Here is an 11,317-nt window from a genome sequence, read left to right as displayed (position 1 = left end):
ATTTTTTTATTTGATTATATATTCTTTTCTTCTTATTCTTCTTTTTTAAGGAAGAAAGGAGGAAGAAGGGAAAGGAGAAGAGGAAGGAAGGGGAGGGGTTAGGGTTAGGAAGAAAAAAAGAAAAAGAAAAATACAGCAGCTTCTTTCTTTTCTCTCTTTTGTGAAAGCTTATTTCTTTTATTAATAAATTAAATTAACAGATTGTACATTTCTAATTTTTAATTTAACTTGAGTTGTAACAGGCGTAATAAGCTGCTTCAGCCTTTTCGGTCCAAATGGCTATTATCAATTTTCTTTCTCTGTTTACTTTGATCAATGTTTTTTTCTGGTTTGTTACTTCTGTTTTAATGACATGTATTGACCGAAATAAACGGAAAACAAACCGTTCCACTGCGACGTGTGCGGCCTACAGCTTGCCCGCCTACCTGAAGACGCACCGGCGCGGCCAAACCTCCGAGTGGCCGCGCTCAGAGTCAGAGAACCTTCGCCACGCAGGCGAGCGCCGAGCTGCACGAGCGCACGCACAGCGGCGAGAAGCCGTACGTCTGCGAGGTCTGCGGGACGAAGTTCAGTCAGAAGAACAACCTGAAGAGTCAGCGGCTGGTTCTCACCGGGGAGAAACCGTTCAGCTGCTCCGCCTGCCGCCGCCGCCAGGAGCCTCCGAGAGCTCAGCTGTGTCCCGCACGCTGACGGCTCGCAGAGCTCCGGGACAAACAAACTAGTTCATAGTTCAACATTTTACAACAGTTTCATCTGACAGAAACTTTAAATGATCTCAACCTTTATTCTGCAGGAAATCTGAGATGTTTGGATGAAATATGTGAAAATATTGAGATTCCAATGAAAGAAGTTTTTATTCAGTTTGACAGTTTAACGTTATTGTGATTTTTATTAGAGCAGCAAAGTAACTGAGTACATTTACTCTCCTGTAGTCACAGTATTTAATACTTCATTACATTTATCTGGCAGCTTTAGTTACTTTACAGATTATTCAAACTAAATATAGTCAATAATAATCATAATAAAGTTATTATTACAGTTTAATCCAGCAGCAGCTTATAAAGGCATTACATTATTTTACCAGCTGCAACATTTGGAAAGTAACTAAGTCCATGAAATCAACTATACGTCAGTAATAGTGTTAATAGAAAAAATAATAGTAAAAAGAATGAAAATCTACCAAGTAAAAAACAGGTCAAATATGTGAAGGTATTATACAAGAGGGTTAGTTTTATCAATAAAACATTTGGGAAATGGCATCAGACAATCACTTTTCCTGTTTTAGGTCCGTTAGGATTACCAAAATTACTTCTATTTGCTAAATGCCAGAATAATGAGAGAAGGATTTTTTTTTACAAGTTCACATACACTAAACACACACTATGCCTTGAAACAATTTTGGAAAGCCCAGATGATGATGTCATGTCTTTGGACGCTTCTGATAGGTTTATTGACAACATTAGAGTTAATTGGAGACACACCTGTGGATGTATTTTAAGGCACACCTGAAACACACTGCTTCTTTGTGTAACATCATGGGAAAGTCAAAAGAAATCAACCAAGATATCAGGAAGAGAATTGTGGACTTGCACAAGTCTGGTTCATCCTTGGGTGCAATTTCCAGATGCCTGAAGGTTCCACATTCATCTGTTCAAATAATTATACCCAAGTATAAACACCATGGGATGTGCATATCAACCCAAGAACAAAAGCAAAAGACCTTGTGAAGATGCTGGCTGAAGCTGGTAAGAGTGTGTCATTATCCAGTGAAACGAGTCCTGAGACATGGGCTGAAAGGCCACTCTGCCAGGAAGAAGACATTACTCCAAAAGAAACATAAAACAGCCAGATTACAGTTTGCAAATGCACACAGGGACAAAGACCTCAATTTTTGGAGACATGTCCTGTGGTCTGACGAAACTAAAATCGAACTGTTTGGCAATAATGACCATCGTTATGTTTGGAGGAAAAAGGGGGAAGCTTGTAAGCCTGAGAACACCATCCCAACTGTGAAAAACGGGGGTGGCAGCATCATGTTGTGGAGTTGTTTTGCTGCAGGAGGGACTGGTGCACTTCACAAAATAGATGGCATCATGAAGAAAGAACATTATGTGGAATTATTGAAGCAACATCTCAAGACATCAGCCAGGAAGTTAAAGCTTGGGCGCAAATGGGTCTTCCAAATGGACAATGACCCGAAGCATACTGCCAAAGTGGTTACAAAGTGGCTTAACGATAACAAAGTCATGTTTTGCAGTGGCCATCACAAAGCCCTGATCTCAATCCTATTGAAAATTTATGGGCACAGCAGAAAAGGCATGTGCGAGCAAGGCGACCTAAAAACTTGGCTCAGTTACACCTGTTCTGTCAGCAGGAATGGGCCAAAATTCCTGCCAACTATTGTGAGAAGCTTGTGGAAGGATATCCGAAATGTTTGGCCCAAGTCATACAGTTTAAAGGCAATGGTACCAAATACTAATGAAATGTACGTAAACTTATGACTTTCAAGAAAGTAATAAAAATTTTATTTAAAAAATCCTTCTCTCATTATTCTGGCATTTAGCAAATAGAAATAATTTTGGTAATCCTAACGGACATAAAACAGGAAAAGTGATTGTATGATTTCATGTCAGACAGTCAGAAAAAAAGCATATGCGTCTTTTCATATAGTGTATGTAAGCTTCTGGTTTCAACTGTAGATTTTATATACTGCAGGGAAACACAAGGCTACAGTGAGTTAAACGTAAAAAAAAAGCAAAAAAACAGGAGGCGACAGTCTGTCCTCTCACAGACGACACAGAGACACTGAGGAACCAGGAGACTCTAACCCAAACCCAGGATAAAGAGGTTCAGTGAATGTGGTGTTGACGGTCTGAATGTGGATCAGAGAGCCAGAGGAGACTCTGTAGAAGGACAGAATGCCAGCAGGACAGTCCACATACACTCCTACTCTACCAGAGGGGGGGTTGTGGCGGCTGTAGAAGGAGATGGCGATGTGACGGGCATGTTCGAAGAAGGAGCGTTTGATGACGGAGATTGTTCCTCTATAATAGTGCCTGACAGTGGGAACACGACCACCAGGGAACCACAGACTCCAGGACTGATCATTTAATCCAAACAGACACTCATAATAGTGTCCTGTCCGTCTGATTCCTCTGTAACTCACTGACATATTAACATCTCCGCTCCACTCGACCTCCCAGTAACAGCGACCAGTCAGACCATCTCTACACAGCAGCTGACGCCAGAGATCAAACCTGTCTGGATGATCAGGGTACGGCTGATACTCCTCCTTCTGATATGTCAGCGTCCTGTTGTTGTCAGACAGTTTGATCCTCCTGCTGACTGTGTTTGTGTCGACTGTGAGTTCACAACGATCTGATGGAGAAAAAGACCAGCAGCAGTTAGAACCTGATGACAGCAGAGCAACATCACGCTGATGTTATCCATCAAACATTCAGCAGTAGTCAGGCGGCTTAAAACCAGATTTATGAATAAAGGGGACTCGCCGGACAAAAGCATCACATTTTTTCCACATGCTCCATAAGTTTCAATTTTAGATTGGAGCCACTTCATCAAGATTGCAAATCGGAGATGGCAGCCATATAAAGTCTATGAGATATATATCTATATATAAATATACCAATATATCTTCCAAGCCATTCAGAAGGTCAATCTTGGTGTCAATATCTACATTTTATGGGTCAAGGAATCATTGAAAGCTATTGAGAATATCACTAGATGATTATTTGATCAAATAGAGATGTTCATCTTCACCCAGACTGGTAGGCAACTCGCTTCAAGTGCTGCAGCACGAAATCCTGATGTTTGGAATCTATGTTCACTGGAGAGTGCGGATTAGCTACCATAGATTTTATGTGGCTGCCATCTCCGATCTGCAATCTTGATGAAGTGGCTCCCATCAAAAAAATTTAAATTTATGGTGATAGAGAGCATGTGGAAAAAATGTGTTGCTGTTGTCTGGCGAGTCCCCTTTATTTAGCTCCACCTCCTGACTACAGCAACTGATGGGACACAATGAGGCAAGAACCCTGAAACACCTTTGATGATTCATCATCATTATCTAGTCCTTATTATCAAACCCCTCCTGTTCCCTACAGATTTCCTGTCCCCTACAGATCTCCTGTCCCATACAGATCTCCTGTCTCCTAAAGATCTCATGTCCCCTATAGATCTCCTGTCTCCTATGGATCTCCTGTCCCATACAGATCTCCTGTCCCCTGTAGATCTCCTGTCACCTATAGATCTCCTGTCCCCTATAGATCTCCTGTCACCTATAGATCTCCTGTCGCCTACAGATCTCCTGTCCCCTACAGATCTCCTGTCTCCTATAGATCTCCTGTCTCCTATAGATCTCCTGTCCCATACAGATCTCCTGTCCCCTATAGATCTCCTGTCCCCTATAGATTTCCTGCCTCCTATAGATCTCCTGTCCCATACAGATCTCCTGTCCCCTATAGATCTCCTGTCACCTACAGATCTCCTGTCACCTATAGATCTCCTGTCCCCTATAGATATCCTGTCACCTATAGATCTCCTGTCCCCTACAGATCTCCTGTCACCAATAGATATCCTGTCTTCTATAGATCTCCTGTCCCCTACAGATCTCCTGTCCCCTACAGATCTCGTGTCCCCTACAGATCTTCTGTCCCATATCGATTTCCTGTCCCATACAGATCTCCTGTCTCCTAAAGATCTTATGTCCCCTATAGATCTCCTGTCTCCTATGGATCTCCTGTCCCATACAGATCTCCTGTCCCCTATAGATCTCATGTCCCCTATAAATCTCCTGTCCCCTACAGATCTCCTGTCTCCTATGGATCTCCTGTCTCCTATAGATCTCCTGTCCCATACAGATCTCCTGTCCCCTATAGATCTCCTGTCCCCTATAGATTTCCTGTCTCCTATAGATCTCCTGTCCCATACAGATCTCCTGTCCCCTATAGACCTCCTGTCACCTACAGATCTCCTGTCACCTATAGATCTCCTGTCCCCTATAGATATCCTGTCACCTATAGATCTCCTGTCCCCTACAGATCTCCTGTCACCTATAGATCTCCTGTCTTCTATAGATCTCCTGTCCCCTACAGATCTCCTGTCTCCTATAGATCTCCTTTCCCCCATAGATCTCCTGTCTCCTATAGATCTCCTGTCCGCTATAGTTCTCCTGTCACCTGTTGGTCTCCTGTCCCCTATAGATCTCTTGCCCTACAGATCTCCTGTCCCCTATATATATCCTGTCTCCTATAGATCTCCTGTCCCCTATAGATCTCCTGTCCGCTATAGTTCTCCTGTCTCCTATAGATCTCCTGTCCCCTACAGATCTCCTGTCTCCTATATATTTCCTATCCCCTACAGATCTCCTGTCTCCTATAGATCTCCTGTCCCATACAGATCTCCTGTTCCCTATGGATCTCTTGTCTCCTATAGATCTCCTGTCCCCTATAGATCTCCTGTCCCCTACAGATCTCCTGTCCCCTACAGATCTCCTGTCACCTATCGATCTCCTGTCTCCTATAGATCTCCTATCTCCTATAGAGCTCCTGTCCCCTATAGATCTCCTGTGTCTTATAGATCTCCTATCCCCTATAGATCTCCTGTCTCCTATAGATCTCCTGTCCCCTATAGATCTGCTGTCCCCTATAGATCTCCTGTCCCCTATAGATCTCCTGTGTATGTGTTGTGATGTTTAAACACACTTACACTTCCTCAGACCTGATGTCATCCAGTGGACTCCAGCAGGCTCCGCCCTGAAAGGAGGATGCCGTTATTCTCTACATTTATTATTATATTACTGTCTGTCTGTCAACAGTGTCCCCTCTGTCCATCCTACTTGACAGTGTCCCCTCTGTCTGTCCTACCTGAGAGTGTCCTCACTGTCTGTCCTACCTGAGAGTGTCCTCTCTGTCTGTCCTACCTGAGAGTTTCCTCTCTGTCTGTCCTACCTGAGAGTGTCCTCTCTGTCTTTCCTACCTGATAGTGTCCCCTCTGTCTGTCCTACCTGAAATTGTCCTCTCTGTCTGTCCTACCTGAGAGTGTCCAGTCTGCAGCGTGGATCCTCCAGCAGCATCCGTCCTGAGTCTCCTGGATGGTTGTAGCTCAGGTCCAGGACTCTCAGATGGGAGGGGTTGGATCTCAGAGCTGAGGCCAGAGAAGCACAGCCGTCCTCTGAGACCAGACAGCCAGAAAGACTGAACACACAGAACAACACATCCTGTTATCTATGAAGTCCATATGAAGTCCATCCACAGAGAGAAAAATACAACATGCTGATGGAAAGAGAAAGAAACTAAAAACATCTTCAAGTCACAAGTTTATCCATCAATGATATCCATTCATTGATAATATACATTGGCTGAATAAAATGCTGAATCCTGACCTGAGAGTTACCAGTTTACAATGAGGACTCTCCAGTCCAGGAGACAGCCTCTTCACTCCTGAATCCTGCAGGTCGTTGTTACTCAGGTCCAGCTCTCTCAGACTGGAGGACTTGGAGCTGAGGACTGAGGACAGAGCTCCACAGCTTCTCTCTGACAGGTTACAGCCACTGAGACTGGAGACACAATAACAAAGAAAGGTGTAAGTTAAAAAGAGAGCAAAGTATTAAAGTTAAGGCGCATGAATCCAACTACTTCTGTACACACAGAGCTTTGTTGGAGGCTTTGACCACTGGAAGCAGCCTCAGAAGAGCCTCCTCTGAAGCAAAGTATTTCTTCAGGTCAAACACATCCAGATCTGTTTCTGATGACAGTAAGATGAAGACCAGAGCTGACCATTGAGCAGGAGACAGTTTATCTGTGGAGAAACTTCCTGATCTCAGGGACTGTTGGATCTGCTCCACTAGAGAACGATCATTCAGTTCATTCAGACAGTGGAACAGGTTGATGCTTCTCTCTGCAGACAGATCCTCACTGATCTTCTTCTTGATGTATTTGACTGTTTCCTGATTGGTCTGTAAGCTACTTCCTGTCTGTGTCAGCAGACCTCGTAGGAGATTCTGATTGGTCTCCAGAGAAAGACCCAGGAGGAAGCGGAGGAACAAGTCCAGGTGTCCATTTGAACTCTGTAAGGCCTTGTCCAAAGCACTCTGGTAGAGATGTGTTGATCTGCCCCCGAACAGTTCAGACCACCGGGAGGTTGATTGTTCTTCTGCCATCAGATTGACTCCAGAGTTGATGAAGGTCAGATGGACATGAAGAGCAGCCAGAAACTCCTGAACACTCAGATGGACGAAGCAGAACACCCTGTCCTGGTACAGTCCTCTCTCCTCCCTAAAGACCTGTGTGAACACTCCTGAGTACACTGAGGCTGCTGTGATATCGAAGCCACACTCTGTCAGGTCTGAGTCATAGAAGATCTGGTTTCCTTTCTGCAGCTGATCAAAAGCCAGTTTTCCCAGAGACTCAATCATCTTCCTGCTCTCTGGACTCCAGTGTGGATCTGTCCCAGCTCCTCCATCATACTTGACATTCTTCACTTTGGACTGAACCACCAGGAAGTGGATGTACATCTCAGTCAGGTTCTTGGGCAGCTCTCCTCCCTCTCTGGTTTCCATCAGCTCCTCCAGAACTCCAGCAGAGATCCAGCAGAAGACTGGGATGTGGCACATGATGTAGAGGCTTCGTGATGTCTTGATGTGGGAGATGATCCTGCCGGCCTGCTCCTCATCTCTGAATCTCTTCCTGAAGTACTCCTCTTTCTGTGGGTCAGTGAACCCTCTGACCTCTGTCACCATGTCAACACAGTCAACAGGGATCTGATTGGCTGCTGCAGGTCGTGTGGTTATCCAGAGGCGAGCAGAGGGAAGCAGTTTCCCCCTGATGAGGTTTGTCAGCAGCACATCCACTGAGGTGGACTCTGTGACATCAGTCAGGGTCTCAGTGTTGTTGAAGTCCAGGGGAACTCGAAACTCATCCAGACCGTCAAAGATCAATACAACGTGGAACTCTTTAAACTTGCAGATTCCTGCTGCTTTGGTTTCAGTAAAGAAGTGATGAACAAGTTCCACCAAGCTGAACTTTTTCTCTTTCAGCACATTCAGCTCTCTGAAGGTGAATGGGAATATGAACATTATGTCCTGGTTGGTTTTGTCTTCAGCCCAGTCCAGAGTGAACTTCTGTGTTAAGACTGTTTTCCCAATGCCAGCCACTCCCTTTGTCAGCACTGTTCTGATTGGTTTATTTCTTCCAGGTGGGGTTTTAAAGATGTCTTCTAGTCTGATTCTTGTTTCTGGTCTGTCTGGTTTCCTGGATGCTGTTTCAATCTGTCTGACCTCATGTTCATCATTGACCTCTGCAGTCCCTCCCTCTGTGATGTAGATCTCTGTGTAGATCTGATTCAGAAAGGTCTGGTTTCCTGCTTTAGCGATCCCCTCAAACACACACTCAAACTTCTTTTTTAAATTGGATTTGAGTTTTGGCTGGCACCGAGGAAGAATCTCTGAATGAAGAGAACAAAGAAACCAATGAGGGTTTGTAACAGTGAATGTGAGTCATGAATTTGTTGTCTAACAAGTGTACACATTTCTTTATGTGTGAAATCTGTTCAGCTTGATTAATAACTACAGTAGTTCCTGAAAAGATGGTCTCCAGAGAAACCAGACGGTGTTCGAGTCCTATCGAGGGAAGTAATGTTGGCCAAGAAAAACTTACAGTGACTCTAGTGTGTGCCCATCTTAACCAGCTGGAAGCAACTAAAAACAGAATTGTCTGCCTCAGGTTCATCATTTTTGTTCTCTGAGAGACTTTCATTTTATTTCTCTGCTGGATGTGTTTTTGGGCGCTTGTTCTATAATCCATAGTGCAACAAGACATGAAATGTCTATTTGTAGATCAGAGAGAGTTTGTTAAAGTCTCTGTAACCTACAACTTCAACCTTTTTACATCCATCTTTATAATGAATAATGATTCTGACTTACCTTCGAGTTTGAAGCAGGTTTCTGGTAATTTCTCCACTAGTTCATTCTGATTCATCGCCACTAAAACTGTTCTGGCCACGTCAGTCGCTTTTTCACTGTAGAACCTAAACATCTCATCCACGGTTTCCATCCGGTTTGCATTCTCCAGTTGACTCTTTGGGATTTCTGGGTGGCCATCTAGCTCCCCCTGCTGCTGCAGGTACCACTTGAATTCTTCAAAGTCCTTATCTCCCAAATCTTTTAAAGTTCTTAAGAGGACCCCTCGAGGTGTCGTCATTTTTCTCCCTGCAAAGAGCCAAAAGATACCAAGAGGAAATAGTTACTTTTAAAATAAAGACTTCATTATGAGAAAGATGGTTCCATTAGTTTTAAGCAGCGGCGCATCATCAGGAGAGACAAACAAACAAAGTCAAGACATTAACATCTTACGTTTAGTGTTTATAAGAATTTAATCTCCATCCATAGCAGTCAAGATGAGCAGCACAGATGTGTTGTACATGTCGTGTTTGGACGCCAACGTGGGCTCAAAGCCTGCAGCGACATTCGTAAAGAGACGATGTGGTCTGCTGTTGTTGTTGTTATTTACAGAAGTAAACAGTGACGTGATGGCGTGGCTCTAGAGCCTGTGGAAAAGCTAGCAGGTTGAGAGCTGATTCACACGTTGAACCAACTGTGAACCAGCCCTGGAATTGCTTTGGTTGAAAAGGGGTGCTTGTTATAAAATCCCAAGACTCCCATTGTTCCCTCTCTTTCTCTGCTGGGACTTTCAGAGAACGGGTCGTAGCCACAGAGGGTCGCCCTTCCCTCTCTGGACCTCTCCTACCTGGACTGCTCCACTCGCTTTCATCTCTATGACCGACTCAGACAGTCGCCATGCTGACGCCTGCATTCCCATTCTTGATCAGGTTACACACTGTTAACTATGCTTGATTTACACACACACACACACACACACACACTCACACACATATGCAGCATCTTGCATGCCAACTAACATGGCCAACTTGACTTTTAAAGAAGAGTTCAAAGTTCATGGCTCATGGTTCTTTGTTCTGACCTCAACACCCGAACAAAAATCATCTTTCCCTCTTTCTGACATCTTTGTTTTATCCTCTTTTGTCTGTTTGTCATGTGGCCATGTTGTACACACACACACACACACACACACACACACTGTATTGCTGTAGGCTAATCCGACAGTAAAAGAGATTGAGGTGAGAGGAAAAAAAAATGTAAAAAAGAGGAATATAAACACGGCTGAGCCAAGTGGATCTGAGCTGTGAGCAGAGAAGAGGAAGCGACACACAAACTCTGTGATGGCACTGACAGAGCACACACACACACACACACACACACACACACTCCCCCCGCCCTACAACTCCATGTCAACTGTTGTCCGACGATGTTTTTTCTAAGGCAGAAGGTTGAGAGCTCACTATTAAAATATAGTCATCCGATGTTGGAATCTAATGAGCAGATGAACCTACAATAAGCATTTTAATCAGCTCCTAGAAGGCTTTAGGTGAATGCCAGGCTCTGAACTGAATGCAAGCTGACAGACGTGTGTTTAATTAGAAATGACATCACACAACACCAACGATGCATCTAACAGCACATGAGATCCTGCTGGGTCCCTATAAAGACCCTCGCTGGAGCCCTCACAAGCTGAGATAACATGACAACAGCAAGCCAGAGACCAACCAGTCTGGAGGAAGACAGAAGAGGAAGTTCTGGCAGTTCAACAGCACGATGTGATCAAAGTATCCTGATGAGGAAACATTTACAGATTCCTCTATCGATATCTGTCTATAAAGGATTCTCACCTGCTGAACTCACTTCAGGTCCACTTACAGACACTTTCCACCTTCATGTGTGGAGGAAAAACTCTGTCAGACAAGAAGCTGCTTGTTTCTTCTTCCTGGTGTGTTTCAGCGTCTGAGTTGAGGAAGTCACACCCTCAACACTTCACAGTGACGCGTTACCAGGTGGTGTAGTTCTACTGTCTGTCCACTAGATGGTGCCCACGAACCATCGAAGAAGCTACAGAAAGATGTAAAGGACACACAGTCTCACCAACGAGACACAGTTTGACATCTTCTCCTTTCACAAGTGTCCTGAATGTTATAAAAACAGTTTTCTCCACATTTTATACATATTGAAGTACACTGCAAAAAGAGATGTGTTAAAAATGACACATGTTGTGTCAAATTTAACACAATAAATCTGTAAGCCAGTTTAACACACAAAATGTGTCATTTCAACACATTACATGTTGATTATGTGTAACTGAAAACTACCAAAAACTACTACTTTATGTGTTAATATTGCAACTGAATGTGTTAACCATGAGGTATTTGTCATTTTAAATATTAAAAGGAC

At 43.9% G+C, this 11,317-nt stretch overlaps 1 protein-coding gene across 2 annotated transcripts; it reads right to left on the bottom strand.

Annotated features, from left to right (window-relative positions):
* Positions 1 to 554: 554 nt before the first annotated feature.
* Positions 555 to 10,986, bottom strand: LOC131993536 (protein NLRC3-like). 2 transcript variants are annotated; one of them, XM_059359492.1, is made up of 7 exons: positions 10,762 to 10,986; positions 8,939 to 9,223; positions 6,666 to 8,460; positions 6,401 to 6,574; positions 6,051 to 6,212; positions 5,725 to 5,771; positions 555 to 3,378 (listed from the first exon to the last, which is right to left on the bottom strand). In XM_059359492.1, exons 2-7 carry the CDS (start codon positions 9,213 to 9,215, stop codon positions 2,786 to 2,788), a joined length of 3,048 nt encoding a protein of 1,015 aa, XP_059215475.1. In that variant the 5' UTR covers positions 9,216 to 9,223; positions 10,762 to 10,986; the 3' UTR covers positions 555 to 2,785. The 2 variants fall into 2 exon arrangements, with proteins under 2 accessions (XP_059215475.1, XP_059215476.1); XM_059359493.1 differs by lacking the exon at positions 5,725 to 5,771 and having other exon boundaries at positions 3,246 to 3,378.
* Between the last annotated feature and the right edge of the window lie 331 nt (positions 10,987 to 11,317).

This window comes from Centropristis striata, chromosome 20, assembly GCF_030273125.1.
Source record: "Centropristis striata isolate RG_2023a ecotype Rhode Island chromosome 20, C.striata_1.0, whole genome shotgun sequence".
Taxonomy (NCBI): Eukaryota; Metazoa; Chordata; class Actinopteri; order Perciformes; family Serranidae; genus Centropristis; species Centropristis striata.
The sequence above is the reverse complement of the archived record's forward strand: the minus strand, read 5'-3'. Positions and strand labels throughout refer to the sequence as shown.

Coding starts and splice junctions, on each gene's coding strand:
- LOC131993536 (XM_059359492.1), bottom strand. CDS start 9,215: ATGACGACACCTCGAGGGGTCCTCTTAAGAACTTTAAAAGATTTGGGA. Junction 6,575..6,665: donor AAAGCCTCCAACAAAGCTCT/GTGTGTACAGAA, acceptor TTGTGTCTCCAG/TCTCAGTGGCTGTAACCTGT. Junction 6,213..6,400: donor TGTAAACTGGTAACTCTCAG/GTCAGGATTCAG, acceptor CTGTGTGTTCAG/TCTTTCTGGCTGTCTGGTCT.